This window comes from Tiliqua scincoides, chromosome 2 (genome assembly GCF_035046505.1).
Source record: "Tiliqua scincoides isolate rTilSci1 chromosome 2, rTilSci1.hap2, whole genome shotgun sequence".
NCBI lineage: Eukaryota > Metazoa > Chordata > Lepidosauria > Squamata > Scincidae > Tiliqua > Tiliqua scincoides.
In genome coordinates this window covers 97,605,415-97,627,447 of record NC_089822.1, presented here as the reverse complement: position 1 = coordinate 97,627,447, position 22,033 = coordinate 97,605,415, and the positions used below count along the sequence as shown (strand labels likewise).

Genomic DNA, 22,033 nt, shown 5'->3' with positions numbered 1-22,033 from the left:
GGCACACTCTCATACACTTCCATAAAAACTGCTTGCATTTTAAAATACCCGAAGATTAACTAGATGTGGCAAAGAGACTTGTATGACTATCTTACATTTTATTCTACTGTTTAGATCAGCAGTCTGCAAACTGTGCCACACTGTGCTCCAAGATTATCTGAATGGGCATGGCAGTGGTGAAGCCTTACCATTCCATGCCAAAACCAACATTTGTTGCCGCCAGCCTTCATACAGATGCATGCTGGGCAGCTACGTCCACAGCCTGTCACCACAGAAGGCTCTGCTTCCTGACTTGAGGGTGAAAGGGTTGCCCAACCTGAGTCTGTGTGAAAATTGGGAGTGACAAACGTTGGCCACAGCACAAAACATAAGGCTTCACTGGAGTTGGAAAAAGAACATTAACTTTCTCCCCTCCCCCCCTGCTCCATTTTCCCTATTGAAATTGCCTTATTCTCAAATGCTATTTGATACATGGGGGGGGAGGGAAGGTTGAATGCTCCAATGGTTTTGTGCTCCCAATCCTAAGCAGCCCCCCCCCCCACACACACACAGGCTGCTTTCAGCATTTCAAAACACCTGCAGGAGAGCCAGGAACCTCTCCTGCCATCTCTTCTAGTTGCACCTCTAACACATGGAAAACATACACCAAGATTTGCTTAGTCAAAGGCCAGCAACATTCTCAAACTACCATAAGAGCAAGTGTCCATACAGCCCTTTTGCAATGTTTATTAAGAACATCGTCCAAGACAAGATGACTGGATGGTAGGGCGATGAAAAGCACCACCAGCAGAAAAAAAGCTACTGAGGTGGTAACAAGAATCAGAAAATTGATCACGGCCTCTGGCTGAATGTGCGATGAACAATGAAGGGTGTCAACTCTCAGCAAGTAGCCACAGTCATCTACTTCATCTTGCGTTTCCTCCGGACTGATGGCATCTTGTACACAGGCAAGGGCACAGTGAGTAGCCCCATTTTGTGCTCATCAAGTCCTAAAAGGCCTTTGCTTTTGGTGATCTTCAGTCTCATTGCCTTCGCAATGTCAAGTATCCTGCAATTAAAAAAAATGAAAAGGGGATGTTTTGCTCAAATGTGACCTCTACCAGCCTACCTTGCGCCCTACCCATCAGAAAAATACCTATTTTGCACAAGTGGGAAAGGGCAACTAGGAAAAAAAATTTCTTTCCCTTTACAGTTCTTTGTGCTCCCTCACGAGCTGTCATGTTTGGCAAGAAGGGGGACACATAGATCAGGAGTACAATTTGTTTAGCATTGATGGTGTACCCTTTTGCACAGTAACAATATATATATATATATATATTGCAACAATTCCTTATGCAGCCTTTTTTGAGAAACAAAACAGGCAACACTTCTTTAGTTACACAGATGTACGGGCCCAATTTACTGCTCCAATCAGGTACCAAAACTGGTCTTAACATCATCTCATCATTTAGGATATCACAGGTCAACTCCTGAACTGAAAAGTTAAAAAAAATGATTCCACATGGGATCAAAACTCTTTAAGCTACACAAAGAGCAGAACTACGTTTTGGGCAGCCAACATGGGATTCTCATCTCCATGGTTCATGCAAATGTGAATGGAAACAGCATATGCTAAAGTGAGGCAGCAGATGGGAGGGGGCTTGCCATTTTCTTTGCAACCTCCCTCCCTCTTCCCTACCTCATACACTACCACTTTTTCCCACAACTGACAAATATGTCTCAGAACAACCAGATGAAGGGGATGGTAGCACCCGGGAAAGTTCGCTGACAAAAAGCAACAAGCAGAAAAAGGTTTAGGTACCCCTGCCAATGCAACACCCCACAACCACCACCACTGCTCTGTGTGGCGGGGGCAACCACAGGGTGAAGAACCCAGCATTTGTTGCTGCATGTGTTGTTCTGTCCAAAAATATACCGGACAAAGAAAAAAGTCACCCTCTCTGGAATCTGCTGCTCCACATTTCTCATGATACTCCTGCCTCTGACTTTCATTCCTCCACCATTCTAATCCAGTTCTGCTCATTCCTCCTGATGCTTGGAAATCCTCCTCTTAAAATATATATAGCTATGCCCATCTTCCTTCAAATTCCTTCTTAAGTCCCATCTCTTCTGTAACTGTAATCAATCTTAAGAACATGAAATTGCCGTTTGTGCATTGCTATTTGCTACTCTCATTTCTCCATTATTTCCCGCAGTCAATCTTGACTTGTAAACTCCTTGGGGACAGAGACTTGCCTTAAACAACAACTCTGAAGTGTCATGTACAATGTTCGCAATGTATGACTCCATCCTACGACTCCATCATGGCTATAAAAGTTTTCACTGCCTCAAAATCTGACTTAGATGTTTAGCTGAAAAGTTCCGGATATTAATAGCTAAAAAAAGATAACTGGAAATGAGCTGTTCACTCAGGAGTTGCCGCCTCATTTTTACTGGATTTAGTGTAAAGGAATAATTCATAGCTTGCAAATAGCCACTTCTGTAAGAAAAGGCTCTCAAGGTGGGATTTTTCAGATGATTCAATAACACTGCCATAGTCATGAGGTTATCACACTGGAGAACTCCAGCAACACCAGCCTCGTCCTTGGAATTTCCATCTCGCGCAAGGTGGGAAGAGCAGTTTAAGCCTGGCTGATCTCAAATTGCTCATGGAGGGCAAACTGCCATTCCAGCTACCCACTCAGTAACAACCAGGCTGCTCAAACAGCAGGTCAAGGATTCCCAGGTGGATACTTCAGTCTGTTCAATTTACACTTCCGACTGAATTCTTCACTGCATCATAGTCTCCCACAGGGCCTGCTCTAGAACTTAACTGCATTTCATTTGAACATTCTCATTTAAAATGCCTTTAGATCCAATTATTTTTTTTATTACACTTTTGAGTTTTACACAGAGACAGAGAGAGCGAGAGAGAGAGATCTCCAATCATTACGTCTTGAAAAAGGACATCTCTTGTTGAAAAAACCCCCTCAGAATCCCTTATCTGACCTCAGTGGAACAGCTATCATTTTTTAAAAAACAAACAAAACTGGTTCTTCTCCTGTACCTTTAAAAGCTACCTGATGCACAAAACAGTTAGCAGCTTTTCCTGGCATGGAGCTAAAACGTCGGGGAAAGCTTTACTTACTAAATTTCTGCAAGTCAGGCTGCTGCTAAAAATACAGCAGCAGGGCCTGTAAAAAATGTGCCAATGCTTCCAAAGGAATGTGAATTACAATATCCCAAAATAACTAGCAATTATTTGGCCACAAAGGTCTTCTTAGAAGAAAAACAAGGGCCAAGAGCAAACAGGATGAGTGCTGAAACTCTGGTGGTGGTGGGGACAGATGATGACACTCAGTTTTGCAAGGAAGACAATGTCCAGAGGAAAGGGCTTCACAACGAGGTTTCTAAAGGGTGGCTGTGTTTGTGTGCTGATGCGGAAAGGATGCCCTGCCATGCGAAGAGGCATTCTCTCATTACCTCTACTGTTCATCTGTCCCTGCCTTTTTCTATTTATCATCCATGGTTACCTTCCCTGGCAGCCAATTTTGTTTTCATGTGTTCAATCCTATACAAAAATATTTGATTTGGATGTTCTTGAAACCCATGGGCACTTTGCTGCAGAGATCTCATGGGAAGCACAACTGGTCTGTGTCAGTATGGGCCAGGTCATCCATCATCAGAAAAAAGGGTCAATAGCTCCTTGACTGCCATTTTGCCTCCAGACACATGAGGTAGCAGCATGGCTGAAAAGCAAATTTAGGTCTGGGCAGTGCCTGAGTGGGAGACTACCTGGGAACACTATAGACACCACCCTGACTTCCCTGCAGGAAAGGTGAATAGAAATTTAATAAATAAGACCAGGGGTGTCCAAATATTTTGGCAGGAGGGCCACATCATCTCTCTGACACTGTGTCTGGGGGGCGAATTAATTTATATTTCAAATTTGAATAAATTTACATAAATGAATATATTAGAGATGGAACTTATATGAATGAATGAAGGTCTTGCAGTAGCTCAAGACCTATAAAAGGCCTTGCACAAAGCAAGGCCAACCTTTCCTTCACTGCCACTGCTGCATTCCAGACATGAAACAGCAAGTAGTGGAGGGAGCCCTTGTCCCACGGCTCAGGTGAGAAGTCGAACAGTCGTCGTCTTGCTGACAGCAGTTGCGTTGGGCCAGCACGGGCTCCAAAAAGTCTCTGGAGGGCCAGAGACTCATTGGAGACTGGGGGCTCCCTGAGGGCCTGATTGAGAGCCCCCGAGGGCCACAAGTGGCCCCCAGGCCGGGGTTTGGGCACCCCTGAATAAGACAATTATGTACAAATGCATACCCAAAAACACTATTGTGTACATTTGATTTGAAGTCACACCGATGAATCCTCTCAGGATGAGGACTAATCCTGCTGCTTGCCTAGGTGACTTGGGTTTTGCTGTCTCTCAACTGTGTCTCAAATTACAATCTACTTCTTACACTGTTTCATAAGAGCTTCGCAGGAGCCTCTGAAAACCAGAGAGGGGCAAGCTTGTCTTTGCTTACTTCACAGAGGTGTGCAAAGGATCTCTCCCCCCACTCTGTCAGATCTTTAACAAGTCAACTGGAGAGTTCTGAAATAACTCTCCGTCCTCAACCTGTTGCTGCAACAATGACAAATTATATTCTGAGAACCCCTCCACCTTCTTCTTCAGTCTCTAAACATATTAAGAAGGTGAACAGATTTTTCTTCCTTTGTTTTAAGAAACAGGTTTTGGTAATATTTTTTAAATTTTCAAATCACTACCTTTAGCTTAAGTTTTAGGTGCGATTAGTTAAAAAACATACTTTCAGAATCTCTGAATAAAAGCTCCTAAATCTTGGGCAACAAGAAACTTCTGCAGTTCCAGAGCTTGTCCAGCCATTCCAAGAAAGTTCTCAACCCAAATAACGGCATCTTGAAAATTTTCTAAAAAGCCTCATAAGCAGCCCCAAGCCGATGTTGCCTGTGCCCCAAAAGACGTGATGAGATTTTTCTGAGCCTGAAAAGGCTCCCCACCTGCCAAGCTCCCTTGGTGAGTTCATTTTCCATTTCTAATTAGCAATGTGCAAATTGCACTTGCAAAGGGATCTGTGAGAAAGTCTTTGGAGACAGACATCTCCCTTCCAACTACTTTGAGCTCAAAGCAATTGTAGGCCACATAAAACTATAGATATTCGAGGCACTCTTTCTGTAATTTAAAAAAGAACCTCACCATAAAGTTTAGACAGTGAGGGCCTGGGCTGCCTTGAAGGCTCATTCACAACTTAAATATTGTACCTGGAGCATGGTTAGATAAGCCCTGGGATTGTAGAAGATTCTTTTTGTCCAAAGCTTGGCTAGTGCTTGTGCATGTTCTCCAAAAATCTTTAATGCCTTAAAGCCACCTATTTGGTTTGCTTCTGGGTTCAAAAATGTCTGTGTTTGGCTTGTGTGTGCGTGGATTTTTTAGAATGTTAATCAAGGAAAACAGGTAAACTCTTATGAGCTGGAAGAAGTTGAGATTGTGTCTATTTTTGTCTCTGCTTTTTTGAATCTCCTGGGTTTTTCGCTAAACCTAAGCTTGGTGAATTCTGTCAAGAACTCTCAAGAACTGAACCAGTCCCTACCTGCTTCATGTCACTCCCACTACCCCAACCCAAGTTCTAACCTGGGTCTTGTTCTTTGGTTCTTCTATTGTGTCAGAAACATTCCTAGGGTCTGCTGAAGATCTGTGTGCCCCGATGGAAAGAAAGAAGAGGTGCCCAGGCCAAGAGGAGCTTAAAACATCAGCTCCTAAACAGACCAGCTCTGGTTTGAGAGGCATTACTGTATTGTACTTTTTAAAATGTTATAAGCTGCTTTGGAGGTATCTTTGAAGGTAGAAAGGCAGGATAGAAATACCTGGCAAAACAAATAAATGGCTCATACACAAAGAAGAAGAGTCCCAAAAATATTTTACAAGCATGTGTTCTCTGAGCTCAAAGTAATGGGGGGGGGGGAATCATGGGTGCTCAGAGAACCATATTTTAAAAAGCAGAAGCCAAGTCACACTGTGATCAATGGGGGGCAAGCCTCTAAGGTTCTCCAGACAGAACTGGAAACTCAGCTAGGATTGTGATGTTCTGACAATGAGCGCAAGAATGGCAACAGTCTTACCTGCTTTCACGCAGTTTCAGATCCCGCTGTAAGATCGTCAAATCTGTTTGGAAGTTGTTAATATGCAAGGCCAGGGCAATGGTGTGTGCAGCTATTTTAGCTTTCATTGAAGCAGAAACTTGATTATGAATTCTAAAAAAACAAATGGCAAAGAAAACTAAGAAGAGAAACAAAATACTACCATGTGTGTTTTCATGCTTGAATAAAGATTCTCATTTTGTATAATTTATCTAACATATTTTACTCTTTTGCGTATTTTGGTACTTTTCCTACACCTATGTTATCTCTTAACACATCTTGACTGTGGGACATGTGGGTGTAGGCAAGTGTTTTCAAGACAAGCAGAACTGGAATCCTATGGTTATCACACAACAGAGTTGTGTATATGCTGGAATTCCATGTAAGTGCGGAACATGGGGATGTGGAACAGCCAGGATTCAATCTGCAAAGGATTCAATGCATGATGAAATCATAGCAGCTTGAGGGATAGCTAAATAATATTTGCAGGAGCAAAGGGACAGAATTTCTTTACACTGCTCTTTGCTTCTCCCCTTAACAAAAAAGAAACAGGCTAGACAATGGCAAATGTGCAGACTAGGCATAATTTATATAGACTATAAAATTTAGCTCTCCAATACTTGGCCTGGGTTTTTTAAATTATTATTAAATACAGAATAGACACAACTCTCACAATAACCAGAGAAACAGTTCATAGAATTGGGCAGAGAAATCGCTCCTGTAGAACCACCAAGGCAAAATATTTACTATAAAAACAAGGCTGCTCAAGAAAGTCTTACAACTGCCAGGGTGGGAGGGAAGACAGAAACACAAGAAAGTTGTTGTCTTTCGAAAAATCCAAACTCTAGCACCATCAGCAAAGAAAATGGATGAATGGAAACTGAGGGAAATTCTTTATATTGTTTTTTAGAATTGTTAGTCTTGTAACCAAGAAGGAACACTTGTGTCTTGAGAAGACTAATTATTCACATGGGTTCAGTTCCAAGCACTCATGTGGATGGCAAAAAACACACTATAGCAAAGCAATTTAAAAAACAAAGTCTCTTTGCTCCAGTGATTTAAAAACAGCCTTGCTGACCTTTTGACTCTAAGATAAGAGTCATTAAGAAGACAATCCATCAAGTGCTTCACTCAGCCCCTACCTTCACCAATGCAAAGGGATCACCTTTCTTTCACTTGCTCAGGGGGAAGGGAGGGGTCCGCTGGGGAGAGAAGGATTGATGGATTGTCAGTCAGGTACCCCCCCTCTCATTAAGGAGGCTATTGTTAAAGGACTTCAGTTTTTCAAACTGATTTTAAAGGGATGCATTTTTCCCCTTCTCCAGGGATCAGCACATTCCTTCTTATTTGCAGTGGCCATTCGTTTTGAGTCAAATCCCTGTATAAAAAATTTGTGTATAAATAGGCTAGACCTGTACTTTTACAGCTACTTTTGATCCATTGTTGGGGTGTGCTTGCATTATGAAATCTGACCTGAGAGCAATCAAGGCTTTCCAGCTAATTCACAAATTATAAATTTTGCAAATTATAAGTTTTGCTAGGCTCTATAAATAAATGGTTAAATCAAAAGTCTTACCTGCCATTGCTATAGGACAGCACAGTGAAGGTTTTCACAAGTTTACTGCTGATGTTATGTGGACAATCAGGCCCCATAGGACCTAGAACTGCAAGTACATTTCGGTTAACTTTCTCAAAACATTTAGCATCTCTAGTGCAAAGCCAGGATCAGATGGGCAGTAAACCTTACATGTCTTTTTGACCACTCTTTGTAAACTCAGCTTGACAAGGTTATCCAAAAACCAAAGGCATCGGGCTTTGTGGTCACGGCTCTTCTCATCCAGGGGCATGGACTTTAGTTCATCCAGAACAAAGGAACAGTGGCTGAACAAAACAAAAGATAAGATGGACAAGAAGGCAAAAGAGGGTGCTTCTTCAACTACTGTTAATCCAGAGAGCTCTGGGTAGCTCGAAAGCATGTGTGCTACATTAGCAAAAGCTGGCTCAATAAAAAAATACTGTCCTGACTCTTTTGTGTTCCCTACTCTCTTACCTATTTACGCTGATACCTTCTTATAATTATAACCAAGAAACATGGCTTTAAGCAGCAAGATGACTATCCAGTTGTTGTACCTCTGCTTTGTGATCAGCTTGCCTGCATCTCGTCTCTGACCCTTGCTTACAGTTCTAGTCTTATAAGCACACTTTTAATTCCTAGCTTGGTTTACTGCCAATCCTTTATCCCGTACCCAGATCCCTACCTACACTTGCGTAACTTGTCATGTCCTCTGCATTAGTCCCAGAAGGAATTTTTTAAAAAGACACAGTTTCAATTAGCAAGGAAGGCTGGGTTTGCTAAAGGTGAATTCACTGAACATAAGAGAGAATAGTAAGTGGAGAGGGGCTCTGGCTAAGATAAATTTAGGGAACTTGATAGAGGTATATATCAGTGCATCTCCCTGGAAATCAGACCTGAGCACTGCCTCAAAGAAAGACGCCACCCCAGAAGTGTGCCCTCAGAGTGTGTTACTAATTCCAGGAAACAAGGTCAGAGGGCTTTTCTCACACAGGCATATATACCATCTGATGACTCACATGAACCAACTCAGTTGAGAAATATTGATTTGGAAGCAACTCACAGCCCAATCCTGAGCTGCCTGGGGTGCGCGGCTGCGGCAGTGCCAAAAATGGCTGCTGCCACATCCTGCATGCTTCCTTGGGAGAAGCAGACTTTTGTCCCCTTCCCCCAGGTAAACGCAGTAGCCCCACAATGGGGCTAGTTGATTTACTGCCAACAAAAAGGTTGGCGGTGAATCAAGCGCCTTCGTGTCGGGTGATGAGCCCAACACAGAGGCTTTGGATCCGATGGAACATTGCTCCACTTGTCCTGCCTCCCTCCCTCCCCCTGGTACTCCTTCCCCACCCTTTCCCCACCTCCTGGGAACGCCTCCTCCCCGCAACGCCCCTGCTTACCTCTCAACTGAGAGGATGGGCTCTCAGTTGAGAAACATTGCATTGGAAGAGACACGGATATTCTCACTGTGCTGTTAGATGTGCTATGGCTCCTTCATGCACTATAATCAGGTGACAAACATGCACATATGGAACAGCCTTCATGTGCTCAGCGTACACCTTTCAAGTGTACAAGTCACAGCTAATAAACACGTCTATTTTAATCCTCAGAAAACAACAGCAATGACTTTCCTGTCCCAGAAGCATATTCAGAGCACACTTACCTCTTCTCTTCTATCATCTTAGCAATTTCAGCTGAAGTGACGTTTGTAAAAATTGCAGCTGGAGCCTGAAGTGCCTCGTATTCAGCAGGAGAAATAACTGAAGGTGTGTTCAGGATAATAATCACTAACAAGCACCTAATGGGTTCTCTTGGTATCTCAAAAGGCTAACTATGTCTCAGTTCCTTTCATCAAGAAGGAACCCTACCAGTGAGGCAGGATGGCTTGGATGCCATTCAGAGCATCAGACCAGGAGACAGGCAGACCTGATTCCTGGGGCACAATCCAGCAGGGCTGCACAGTCCCCATTCATTTCAAGTGGACCTGAGAACATTCTGCTTATTTGTGCCACCTGTGAATGATGGAGAGTGCGTATTGTTCACTCAGAGTACGAAATGTCATAGGCTGACCCTGCTGACGTCAGCTCATCAGCATATCAAAATTAGAACCACACTGATGAATAATGTGCCCTCAATTACACTGTTCACCGCAAAGCGGAGACAACAGCACAGCCATGAGTCAACTCCAGCACATTTCATGTTTTCTGCTATGGTCTCTCATCCAGGTTTGTGAAATGAGAGGCAACAAATGCACAGCATCACAGCCACAGCATCACAGCAGTCACTCTAGAGCACCTGCTTTAAAAAAAATTCAGAAGAGATTAGAATTGGATTTTCAGTCCAGTCCAACTGTAGGACTGTTGTAACAATAGAGAAACAAGGGATGGTAAGCTCTGGCTGATGAAGCTTGCAGAAGCTATCTTAACATTTCTCTAGCCCTAGGCAAGGCCATGCAAGGGTACCATTTAGGTAGGGCAAGGGGAGAAATTGCTGCTCTCTGTGCGATGATTCAGACTTACTGTTTTCAGAATTAAGGAATGCCTGCATCTCTACCCTACACACCAGTTCTTTACACTGTTGTGTCATTCCTTTCCCACCGCCCCCTCTACTAAACCCACATATTAGCACTCCTGCTGCTCCTACATACAGAGATCTGACTTGGAAGTTCAACAAGACATGAAGCTGAGAAAAATATTCATGGTTAAATCAAGAATTCTCCTCTTGCCATTTACAAACAGCTCTACCATTCTCCCATCCTTTAACACCCACACCCATTCTTTTTCCTCTAACGTCAGGGTCTGTTTGAATTGGAACAAAGCTGAATTTGTTCTGCCCCCCAAAAGATACGGTCCTCAAACTTGTAAACATCCTCTGGTTTGTCAGCATCTTCATGGCAGGGGGGAAGGATCAGGGAGACATCTGCCTTGGCATCCACTGCTGCATCACTGACCAAAGCTTTAAAAGCAAATGGAATGTCACAATGAAAAGCAGGAAAAGTACTGAGTACAAAGGAGTTGCAGTAGCCCCTGTACTTTGGCAGCACAGTGGTTCCCCCCAGTGGCATTTTGGCTTTGACTAGAATGCATCATACTTCAAAAGTCTGTCCTAGTTCCATTCCCATTGTCCACTGTCTGTTGCATCCAGACATGCAACCAGGAAAAGAGATGAAAACCTGATACAAATGTGCAAAAGCAGATTGTGGTACAGTCTTCCCAGTTTATAACACATCAACATCAGGGGATGGGGAATGGAAAACTAGCAGGACAGAAAGAAGAGTTTTGCCTAGTCTTCTATCACAACATGGATGGCATTTATTTTACAAAGGGAACTAATTGTGAACATGCAACCCACTACTTGCAACTTAATGTGTAACACCACAGGAAAGTTCACATGCCATTTATAAACATATGAATGACTATAGTTTCTCTTTATGAAAAGTAGAGTCTTAAGGGCAAAGTTGTCTGGAGCAACCTTTGAGAGCATTTAAAAAGAGCCCTTAGGAAAGCAAGGAGTTAGTTGGTGACCAGGATTGCTGATCTACACTGGCAAAACAGAAGAGACTAAAAAAGTAAACATGGCAGCACACCTATAACACTGACATTTATTTTGTTTCAAGTGATGTGAAGATTTTCTTCAGAGTTTGTTGACAGAGCCAGGATTATATTGTATAAAGCATGAGGACAAGGAACTGAGGGGAATGAAGCCAGTTGGAGGCCAATGGCAAGACAGATTACAAGACCTAACATTACTGGAAAAATACATGGCATTTCAACATTTTATAGTTATGTGCATGCCAATTCTTTCTCTAGATAAAGTGCTGGAAGTGTATTTTTCTACCTAGCCACTCCTGCAGGGTGGTCAGGTTTTATAATAAAGTCTCAGAATAGCTATTAACTAGGACAAAAGACATCAGAAACTCAAGAGAGATTTAACGTTTGCCGTATCTCTCCCAATGTTTGCAAATCCATTTTCTCAGAAGCAAAATGTACGGGGAACTATTAGTGCACCTTAATTAAAGTTTGGTAAGGCTGCCAGACACAGGTACTTTAGGGACCAGATCCACCCCACAAGCCACCAGTCTTCAACTCATTTTCTCATCACAAAGAAAGTGCAAACATTTATTCATGCAGTAAGTAGGCCTCAGGGGACCTTTCAGGTTGGCTTGCAGCTTTTGTTTTTCCTTCCACATAGTTATCATTACTTACCAGCAACACCTTTTGTCTCTATAACATCTTCTGCTGCTTTGATCACAGCCTTATTTAACACCTCTTTCCCAACTTCATTCATCCTCCGAGAGTTCAGGGCTCTCCTCTGTTTACTGGTTCCAAAGGCTTCAATGCACAGATCGACCTGCAAAAGTGTCACAGGATTGCTGCACAGGTACCAAGGTTATTCTCACTGGGATACCTTTGCAGGGAAGCTTTACATTTCAGGCAGCTAATAAGAACACAAGGAGCTAATAATAAGTCATGTATTTCAGTCCATTGATGTCAATGGAATAATGAGAATACAGTCTGGGAATAAATTATTCCTGGTCAACTGCCAAGCATCAGTTTAGGGAAAGAAAGCAGAACTGTGCCAGTTCTCTTTCCAGTTACAGTTGGATTATCTGCTTAAATCCAGCAGCACAAAAAAACAGCTTTTAAGCTAGAATGAAATGCAACCATTGCTCCTCAATGAACAGGAACAGATTTTTGGTAACAACCTTGTTAAAACAACCAACATAGTAAAGATTCATTCACTAAAAACAAACTGGGTGTGATATTAGTTTGCCGATTGCCTCCAAATCTTGTAGTCGAGGCCCAAATTGAGATTTTATTGCTTTAGGTTGGCATGCATGTTGGTAATTGACCAAAGATTGTCAAATTGACCACAGGCAAATATTCTTGGAAGCCCTTGCATGGGGATACCCATCTTTAGTTGCATCATGCTTTCATCTGACAGCAAAAATAGGAATGAGGGCTTCAATCTTTCAGAATAACCCAACATGCTTTAACAAGGGATCATGTGCCATTTCAGTTGGCAGAAATCATTGTGGGGAAACTACCAACAATTTAAATGATTAAAAAGTTCAGAAAAATAATACTCTACAGTATATAAGAAAAAAAAATGCTGCCTCTCTACACAAACAATGTTTCACATTTATAATGCTAATCTGAGTCTAATAATGGCAGAAGCTTAACATTGATTAAATCTAACACAGTTTTACTATTATTATCTCTTGATGGTTGCTTTACAAATAATACCTTCTCTCTGTAGGATTTACTCAAATATTCTGACAGGCTTTTATCTTCAACATAATCTATAAAAAAAAATATCAGGAAAAATTAGTAAATGCAGACTAGCACCTCTGCAATACCATCCAAAAATTGTGCTACTGCAGATTTAGTATCTTTTACTCACCTGAAATCAAGGGCTGCATATTGAACAGCTCTGCATTGTAGACTTCCATACATCCAGAATTCTTGTCTAACACACCAACAAAGTATCTAATGGAAGAAACATACTGATGGACTCAAAAGTTGGGGACACTGGCTATACCATTTTCGCAGGTTTTGTAAGGGTCAGCAAGTGATTTTGTATTTGCATGTTATATATTTAGGATAGTATTTCAGTGTGCATTTTTGAAGTTTCTAAGTGGCAATTCAAATAGTATTTTTAACCAGAAATTGCTGTAGGCCTTCTTGCTACCCTGATTCAATTCATGCTTGGAATTTCAAATCTGCAAATAGGTCTGTGCTCGCAATCTGAAGAAAACAATGCCTTGTTATATGCAATAGACATAAAAGCACGTGTGCACACATACCTGCAGAGGGTATTGCATTTCAGGGCTCCTGCACCAAAATTATTTGCTACATAAGAAAGCCGCTCTGTTTCTGCATTCTAAAAGAAAAGAAAGAGTAAGGTGTGGATGATGATATCCGAAGTAAAGGTAGCTTCTTACAATGGTTTAAATCCTTCCCCAGAAAGCTCATTTTTTCTCCTTATGATGCAGATTCACAAATTTGAAGCCTTCTTCAGGCGAACACTTTCAAGGTTGCCCAATAATCGGACATGCAATTTCTCCCTATTTTCCCTTCTATTCCCTTCCTGGTTAATGGTTTACTGAGCCCAATAAATGTGAAACTGGTTGAACATCTACACTGCAGTTGTCGCTGCTGTGTCTTAATGAGGCGGCTGTGGTGGAAACGTGACCAATACTGCCATTCCCAAATCTCTGCTTGGAGCCAAATGTTGTCTTTCGAGTTCCCAACCCTTAAAATAACAAATATTAAGAACATTTTTTAAAAAAGAAGAAAATTTTTCACAAAATGTGTATTCTTTTTGTTGATGTCAATGCTAAGCCACTTGTCACTAGTGATGTCACAGACCCTGTCAGGTCCCATGTGACACTAGTACAGCCACATTCTATTCACAACTGCAGTAGGCCCTGCACTATGTGCCCCTGCCTTCAGTGCTAGAGGTGGACATGGCTATTAGAGATGGGGACTTCCCTATGAGGGTGCCCCAATTATAAAACCTTTAACACACCAAGTTATAACCACTTTATTCTTTTACACTTTTGGCAAGTAAGAAGAAATTTTTCATCATTTATTGACTGCCTATTTTGCTATTGCTGGATCTGTCTTCTCTGCTTTTTATGCAGATCGCTTTAATTTATAATGCTCAAAGTGGGAAAGTGGAGCATAAACATTTTAAATAAGTATTAAGAGCAATGGAAGCACTAGCAGAAGAAAGAATGGCTGTTCCCCAGTGACAGAATCGCTGTCAGTGGGCTAGGATTATATCTTGTTGTCGAGAGTGTATTTTGGGGCAGAGAGATTGGGATCATTGTGCGTCGTCTACTATGATACTAGGGGACAGTGGGGAACAGCATTGATGTCGTACATCCAGGAAGGGAAAAAAGCATGAGAAGAACAGGGAGACATTCTGGGAAAGGAACTTTGTGTGGTGGAATGGCAGTTGGGGAAAAGCAATTGGAGCGGCAGCTGGAATGTTTGGAAAGAGCACTTGAAAGAGACAACTGGAAAAAAATGTTGGGGAGAGAGAAAGTGACTCTGAGGAAAAGCTGCTGAGCAGATGCTTGGGAAGGGCTGGGGTACATTTCAATGTATAATCTGTGTTTTTAATTGTGATTTTATGTTCTTTGTATTTCTCAACACTGTTGTAAGCCACCTTGGGTCTCTTCAGAGAGGAAGGTGGGGTAGAAATGCAATAAAATAAATAAATTAAATAAATAAATAAAGAAGCAGCATTCTCTGAAGACCATCTGGAAAGTTCCACTGAGGAGCAAACCTCTTGTAGAATACATGTTAGTATTGACCTCACTGTTGTAAAGTTTATATAAAAATTCTTCAGAAGAAATCCAACTCTGCCAGTGTTGTTTGATGGGGACCAAGCACTGACCTGACAAATTCAGTATTACAGAAAGTGGCAACGGTAACATTACCAGAGAAACAGGGAGTTTCAGGGTCCCTTTCTCATGACACCTGTCCGTGCAACGAAAATATTTTTTTTTTGCATGAAGAAGAAACTATCTAGAACAAATGAGTAATAGTTGCACAATCCTATTGGACTACCCTTGCATGCTCTATACTCACTGCTGGCTCTGGGTGTCACAAAAAGTGCTGTAAGGTTCTCCGGCGCTGGCAGTGAGAGCACAGGGCCAGTGCTGGGTCTCAGAGCTGCAAAGATGACCGGCCAGCCAGTGCTGCCGCATCACTGATCAGCGGTAAGCTTATTCGGGGTTGGGGGAAGGCGGGAAAGAGGCAGAACGGGGCAGAGATGGTGGCAGACATTGCCACTGAATCCAATGCTCCCTCCTAAGCCAGGAAACCTGACATGGGCCTCCTCGGTTCTGTGCCTGCTCAAAGGCAGGCACAGATCTGAGTAGATCCATTGGGGTCACCATAGGTTAACCCCATTTCTTCCCTTACATTCCTTCCCTTACCCCAAGGAAACCTGCAGCTGCTTCCCTAGCCCCATAGGATACAGTGGTAGCATTTCAGAGCCACTGTAGTCCTAGCTGCTAGGGAAGCATGGGATTGGGCCCTTAATGTGGTAAAACCTTTACCGTAATTAGAAGTTAGGGAGATAAATGTTATTTGAGGTTTTAACAAAAATGCCAGAGCTCTTTATTTATTACACCAGAACATGCAGTTGGCAAAATGTTTGTCAAAACATGTTAAGTTTTGAAATCAAAGCAATGTAGACTATATTGCTTGGGTCCAGGATACCTGCCACAGAGTATTCTACTCTGTATCTATCACTGGGTATTGCTTTACATCTCATTGCTATCAGGGGTTCATTTGGGAAGGACAAAGGACAGGATCTTTTCAGTGGGAACCCCCCAGCTTTGGAATCCCCTCCCCAGTAAGGCCCAACTGGCCCAGACACTTTCAGGGCCCAATCCTATTCAACTTTCTAGCTCCAAAGCAGCTGCAGTACATGCTCTGAGGTAAGGGAACAAAAATTCCCTTACCTTGAGAAGGCCTCTGTGACATTCCCCCCACTACAGGATGCAGAGCATGCCCTGTTGGCACAGATGCATCAGTGCTGGAAAGTTGGATAGGATTGGGCCCTTAGGCAGATGGCGAAAAATTCATTTAGCTTTCCCGAGTTTATCTTTCTGCCTATTTGGTTTATCTGTTGCTGGTTTTCTGCCTTGCATTTAAACTTATTATGCTTATAATGCTGAAACTTTATTGCAGTGGTTTCCAAACTGTGAGCTGTGGCTGTCAGCCAGGAGAGCCATGGAACCCTCATAGGATTGTAGCCCTAATGCAGAGCCACAGCCAGTGGCCCAGTAGGTCAAGGGATCTGCCAGTCGAAAAAGTTTAGGAACGACTGCTTTATGGAGTTGTTTTATTGTGAATTTTAATCCGTAAACCACCTTGATGGTCCCTTGAATGGGAGCAAAAGATGGCAAAACATCTTCTGAATATACAGGTTGAGACTCATTATTCGCAAGGGTTCTGTTCCATGCATTAAAGTGGGTGGCAAAAAATGCACTATAGCAAATCAATTTAAAAAACAAAGTTCCTTTGCTCTGATAATTTAAAAAGAGCCTTGCTGACCTTTGTAATACACACAGGCAATCAGTGTTTCTCCAGGCACTTAGGCTTCACTAGGAGACAGCAATCCCTCCCTTCACTAGGAGCCCCAGCAAGGGGAAAAGAATGGAGAAGGTGATAATCGCTGCCATTTAGCCTTAGTTCACCTGCTCAGGGGGAAGGGAGGAGTGAAGCCTGCAGGGAGAATGACTGATGGATTGTCAGCCAGCTGCCTTCTCTGGCATTATTAAATGACGGTTTTCCTTTAATTTAAAAGGCCCTTTTCATCAGCTTTGAGATAGAAAAATATGCTTAGCTTATACCCGTAATCACTTGCATGACTGTCTCTCTTCAACAGTAAAAAGCAGTTTTTTAAACTGTGATTTTAAAGGGATGCATTTTTTCCCTTCTCCAGGGATCAGCACATTCCTTCTCATTTGCAGGGGCCATTCGTGTTGAGTCAAATCCGTGTATAACAAGGCTGGACCTGTATAAGGTTGTGTGTGTGTGGTAATGGACAAGCAAATGACAGAACTGAATTTCTTACATGCAGCACAGTTCCCACTTACAATACTCATCACCATCATTTTTAGGAAGACTTCGTAAGATTATACTGACATCTTGTGGCTTTGTACACTAAAGACGCCATGGATGAACAACTGAGATTTTCAATTTTTTTTTACTATATTATTTAATTGTTGTAAGCCACCCTTTGGCTTGCTGGGCAGAAGGCAGTGTATAAATAAAACCACACACACACAATTTGCCATGTTTTTACATAAGGTTGCCAGCTTCACTGTGTTCTTTTCACAAGAGAGAATTTAGGAAAGAGCAATTTGCCCCATTATAGTTTCAACATAAGGAAAAAAAACCCTGAAGTTGCCTCACCTATACAACTACAACAGATGTAGGCACATTTGTAGTTTTGAAAGAAGCATTTTTAGTTTGCTACTCAAACAAATGTTTTAAAGGCAGAAATGAGAACAACCATATCCAAAGAAACAGGAAAATGTGACATAACAATAATAGTACATGCATCTGAAACAAGGAAATGTCAAAGCAATTTCTTTTAAAGATATAAAAAGAAATTTAAAAAAGCATATTTTGATTGCTTTCTAATGTTTTGATTATATTTTGTTCTAACAGAATGAGAGTGTTTGAGAGTCTCTTAGGAGGCAGAAAACAACATATTAAATGTCCAGATAAATAAAGCCCTGCTGGATCAAGCCAAAAGCCTTCTTGTCCAAGGTCCTGTTTCTCACAGTGGTCCATCAGTTGCCTCTGAGAAGCCCACATGACATGTCTCTCCCACCATTGCTCCCCTCAAACACAGTGTTTAAACACTTCTTTGTAGGAATACATTGGATAATCACAATAGGATTTTCCCCTGTTCGGAATGGGGCGGGGTGGAGACAGAAGGGCATCTAAGAGTGAATGGAAAGACACTCCTGCCTCTTCCTTGCTCTCCCAGCCTGGGCTGTCATCCTACATTCCTAGGAATAAGCCCCACTGGGCACGACTTACTTTTGAGTAAGCATGGGTAAGATTGTGCCTTTCTTGCCTTTGTGGCTGTCCACCACCCCTCTTTCTGCCCCCTCCTTTTTACTCTGGCAGAAGAATGTGGATGTTGTTTTTTTGTCAGTGGGCAGAGGGTCAGATGGAGCCATTCTATTCAATGAAGCTCTATGTGAACATGCAGCAAAGGAACCCAGCACCTCTGACAATCCCCCAGCCAAACACAGACTGCTACTCCCAAGAGCAGGACCAATACTCTTGTCTCATCAGGAAGGCGCTCTACCCATATGAGCTTATCGATAGCTCAGCTGTGCACTTTTTCCAGCTTTCTCAGCCTTTTTGAGGCATGGATTCAGCTTTGCTTTTGGATGATCAAGAAGTGCCTGTGGCCAGGAGTGCTCTGCACGTATTCAGTTTATCAGTCCCTTTAGAGCAAAAGCAGATCTGATCAGTATAACGCATGTGATAGTCACGACAAGATTAGAGTACTGCAAAGCACTCTGTGTGGGGCTACCCTTGAAAAGCATTTGGAAACCTCAACTGGCCTGGAATGTAGCAGTGGGGATTCTGATTGGTGCCAACTTAGAAGCATGCAACTCCCATTCTGTACCATCTACATTGGTTATCTGTTCATCTCCAGTCTCATTTCAAGATGTTGTTGACATTTAAAGGCCTAAGTAGTATGGAACCAAGGGCGCAATCCTAACCAGCACTTACGCTGGCATAGGAGCCCCGGGAGGGTTGCAAACGGGCCATAAAGCATGTTTGTGCCTCCATGGGAGGAAGCTGCATTGGCGCATCTAGATGAGCCGATGCATGGAGGCCAGCAGAAGCCTCTGCGGCAGCTTCCTCGCCACTGCTTGTGCCAGCACACCTGCGCCGACACAAGTGGCAAAGGTAGGCATGGGGGGGGGCGTGGAGGAGGCGGGAGGGAGGTGTTTCTGGGCAGGAGAGGGTGGGCAATGGGTGACCCCGCAGGGAGCCGGGGTGGAGTTGGGACCTGGCGGTTATGCTGGATCCCAACCCCCATCCCCAGGGAGAACAAAGCGACTTCAAGCCACTCCGCTCTCCTTGGACTTGAGCCACCTCCAGAGGTGGCGCAGGTCCAAGGAGACCCATAGGGGTGAGCAGCCCTTACCCAGGGGTAAGGGGAAGAGCTTCCCCTTGCCTCTGGCTGAGCCGCTGCAGCCATGAACCTGCATTGGATGCAGCGCAAGCCTCCTGGCTTGCCTGCTCCAGCGCAGGTTTGGATTGCGCCCTAAGTTATCTAAGAGACCATCTCCTCCCACAACTGCCTATTAATAATAATAATAATAACTTTATTTTTATCCCGCCCTTCTCCCCAGAGGGACCCAGGGCGGCTAACAACATATTAAACTGATTAAAACATAATTTCACAAACAGATAAAAACATATTAAAAACACATTAGCAGAACCCATAAAAACAGTAATCAGAAGAGTCAGAATAAAAGAGCATAAAACAGCAGTTCTTAGAGGAATTGGGCCTGTAAAAAAGCAAATAAAAGATATATAAAAGATGTTTAAAAGGCCATAACGTCAGAAGGCTTGGTTAAACAACAAGGTCTTCAGGCCTCGCCGAAAGGTCTCAAGAGAGGGAGCCATTCTCAAGTCAAGAGAATTCCTATTCCATTCGTTCATTCTCTGAGCCTCTGCTCCACAACCCCACCACCACTGGAGGCTCAGTTGCAAGTAATGCAAGGCAACACCTTCTCCATTGTAGCCCCCAGTTTGTAAACCTATCCCTTGTTGGCTCATTTGGCCCCTGCACTGTTGGTGTTCTGTCACCTGCCAAAGACTTTCTTTATTTCACCAAGCATTTCAGTTATGTCAATTACCTCCACTGAGCTAGTTTACCCCTACTGCTCCTTGTCTTGTTTTAATTATGATGTTTTCATGATTGCTTTTATATTATATTTATACATCATATAAACATGATGTTTTGTTGTGTATTTATGAGCTACTGTGAGGACTAAAAGACAGGATAAAAATTCCTACAGAAAAGGTAAGTTGTGCATTAAGGTTAATAAATAAGCACACTCTGATGTATGTTTACTCAGAAGCAAACCCCAATGCATTCAAAAGAACTATCCCCCAGGTAAGCGGGCACAGGACTACAGCATTCATGTTCCACAGAAGCAAAAATGGAGGCTGTACTGTGGGGAGATTGCTTACCAATATTCTTCTATGTTTCTTTCTTGGGTTATTGGCATCTTTGCTTTTGTACAAGGTGAAATCCATATTTTCAGGGCTCTTCAGTTTCCCATTTGAAAACTGCACTGTAAGGGAACAGCAAGGAGCAGCCAAATACAGAACAATATAAAGAATGTTAGGACACAAAGCTAATCCATCATAGCTAAATCAAATCTTTATTATGGTCATAGACCAGCATATCTAAGTGAGGAGGGTTCAGTCCTCACCCTAAACACACTGACTGAACATGTGTGGTGTTACATTGTGGCCAATAACTTCCTCCCAGCAATGCTAAAGAGCACTCACTGAAGATGGTGCTCAAAGGTTTGCACTGTCAGCCTGATGCAGGGCCTCTGAAAGGAATTTTGTCAGGGGGTACAAAGTTTCTTTTGGGCCCCTTTGCAAGGGGGGAAAAAGCAGGGGAGGGTGGTGACGGGTGAGCAGAACAGGGGGGGCAGGGAAGGGCGAAGCAAGGTGGGGGGAGGGTAGAGACAGCTGGAAAAGTCTTTGGAGCCCAGGTCTACCCACCCATGTGGCATCCCCAGCATCCCCAGGCATGGTAGTGTCTCTAGCATCCAGTGTGGGAAACAAGACTGAGTAGATAGGAAAACGTCAGATCCCAGGAAATTTTTGGGCCCCTCCTTTGGCTCCTAGACCCCCTTTGGACCCTGGGTTCAAACTACCCCCTTGACCCCCCTGTCCTAGCCCTGGCCTGATGTCTAGTAATCCCATCGCCATGATTCTTTGAACGTGCTTCCCATACCCAAGTGACTGAAGGGGAGCCACCCCTGATGTCAAAGCCAACGCCCCCTCCACTACCAAGTGAAAAGAACAGTGGCCCTTCCACCATCCCCCATACTCCTGGGGAGGAGACCCCCTTTTCTTCACACTGACCACGTGCCCGACCTCTATTGCCGGCAGCGTCTCCAGGCTGAAAAAAGGAAGAAAACAACCAGCCACGTGGAGCAGAGAAGCCGGCAACATTCACCCGGCGGTGGGAAGCCGCGGAAGTGCCAAAAGAACGCGGAGACTTCGCTCCCCTCCGCCTTTCCCCCCAGCCCCGGGGCTTACCAAGCGCGGCGCTCTGCCCCTCCTGCGGATCCCCCCGGTAGCACCAGCCGGCCTCCCCAGCCATGGTAAAGCAGCAGCAGCCGCACCAGAGCAGCAGTCCGGGCTGGTGCTCAGGAAGGGGAGGAGTTGGAAGCGAGTCGTGCGGCTCTTCCGGTCTTGCTTCCTGCCTCGGTGCCCACGCAAGCGCGGCGTTGCTTCCCGGCGCGCTCGCTTTCAAGCCCCGCCACACAAACCCGGGGGGCAAGTTTCTAGTCCTCAGGGATGCGAAGGTGGGCTTGCGAGTGTGTGGGCGAGGCGCAGTGGCACTGAAGAAGCCCAAGGGACGAACAGCGCGACCCCAGCCACACTTTCCTGGGAGTAAGCCCCATTAACTCCAACGGGACTTACTTCTGAGTAGGCAGGCCTAGGCTGGAGCTGTAACACAAAAGTCTCACCCCGGCTGCAGCAGTGCCGGTGTGGAC

The 22,033-nt window shown here is 43.7% G+C and overlaps 1 protein-coding gene across 1 annotated transcript; it reads right to left on the bottom strand.

The window, feature by feature from the left end:
- Positions 1–700: 700 nt before the first annotated feature.
- POLR1E (RNA polymerase I subunit E) lies at positions 701–22,001 on the bottom strand. Its single transcript, XM_066616498.1, has 12 exons — positions 21,573–22,001; positions 20,484–20,587; positions 13,529–13,605; positions 13,126–13,211; positions 12,969–13,024; positions 11,928–12,072; positions 10,570–10,677; positions 9,386–9,482; positions 7,900–8,033; positions 7,729–7,816; positions 6,135–6,266; positions 701–1,048 (listed from the first exon to the last, which is right to left on the bottom strand). Exons 1-12 carry the CDS (start codon positions 21,634–21,636, stop codon positions 901–903), a joined length of 1,239 nt encoding a protein of 412 aa, XP_066472595.1. The 5' UTR covers positions 21,637–22,001; the 3' UTR covers positions 701–900.
- Positions 22,002–22,033: the final 32 nt, after the last annotated feature.

Excerpts from the sequence above, each read along its gene's own strand:
- POLR1E (XM_066616498.1), bottom strand. The coding sequence starts at position 21,636 with ATGGCTGGGGAGGCCGGCTGGTGCTACCGGGGGGATCCGCAGGAGGGG. Across the intron at positions 8,034-9,385 it reads AAGATGATAGAAGAGAAGAG|CCACTGTTCCTTTGTTCTGG; the intron begins GTAAGTGTGCTC and ends TGTTTTGTTCAG. Across the intron at positions 1,049-6,134 it reads CTGAAACTGCGTGAAAGCAG|GATACTTGACATTGCGAAGG; the intron begins GTAAGACTGTTG and ends TTTTAATTGCAG.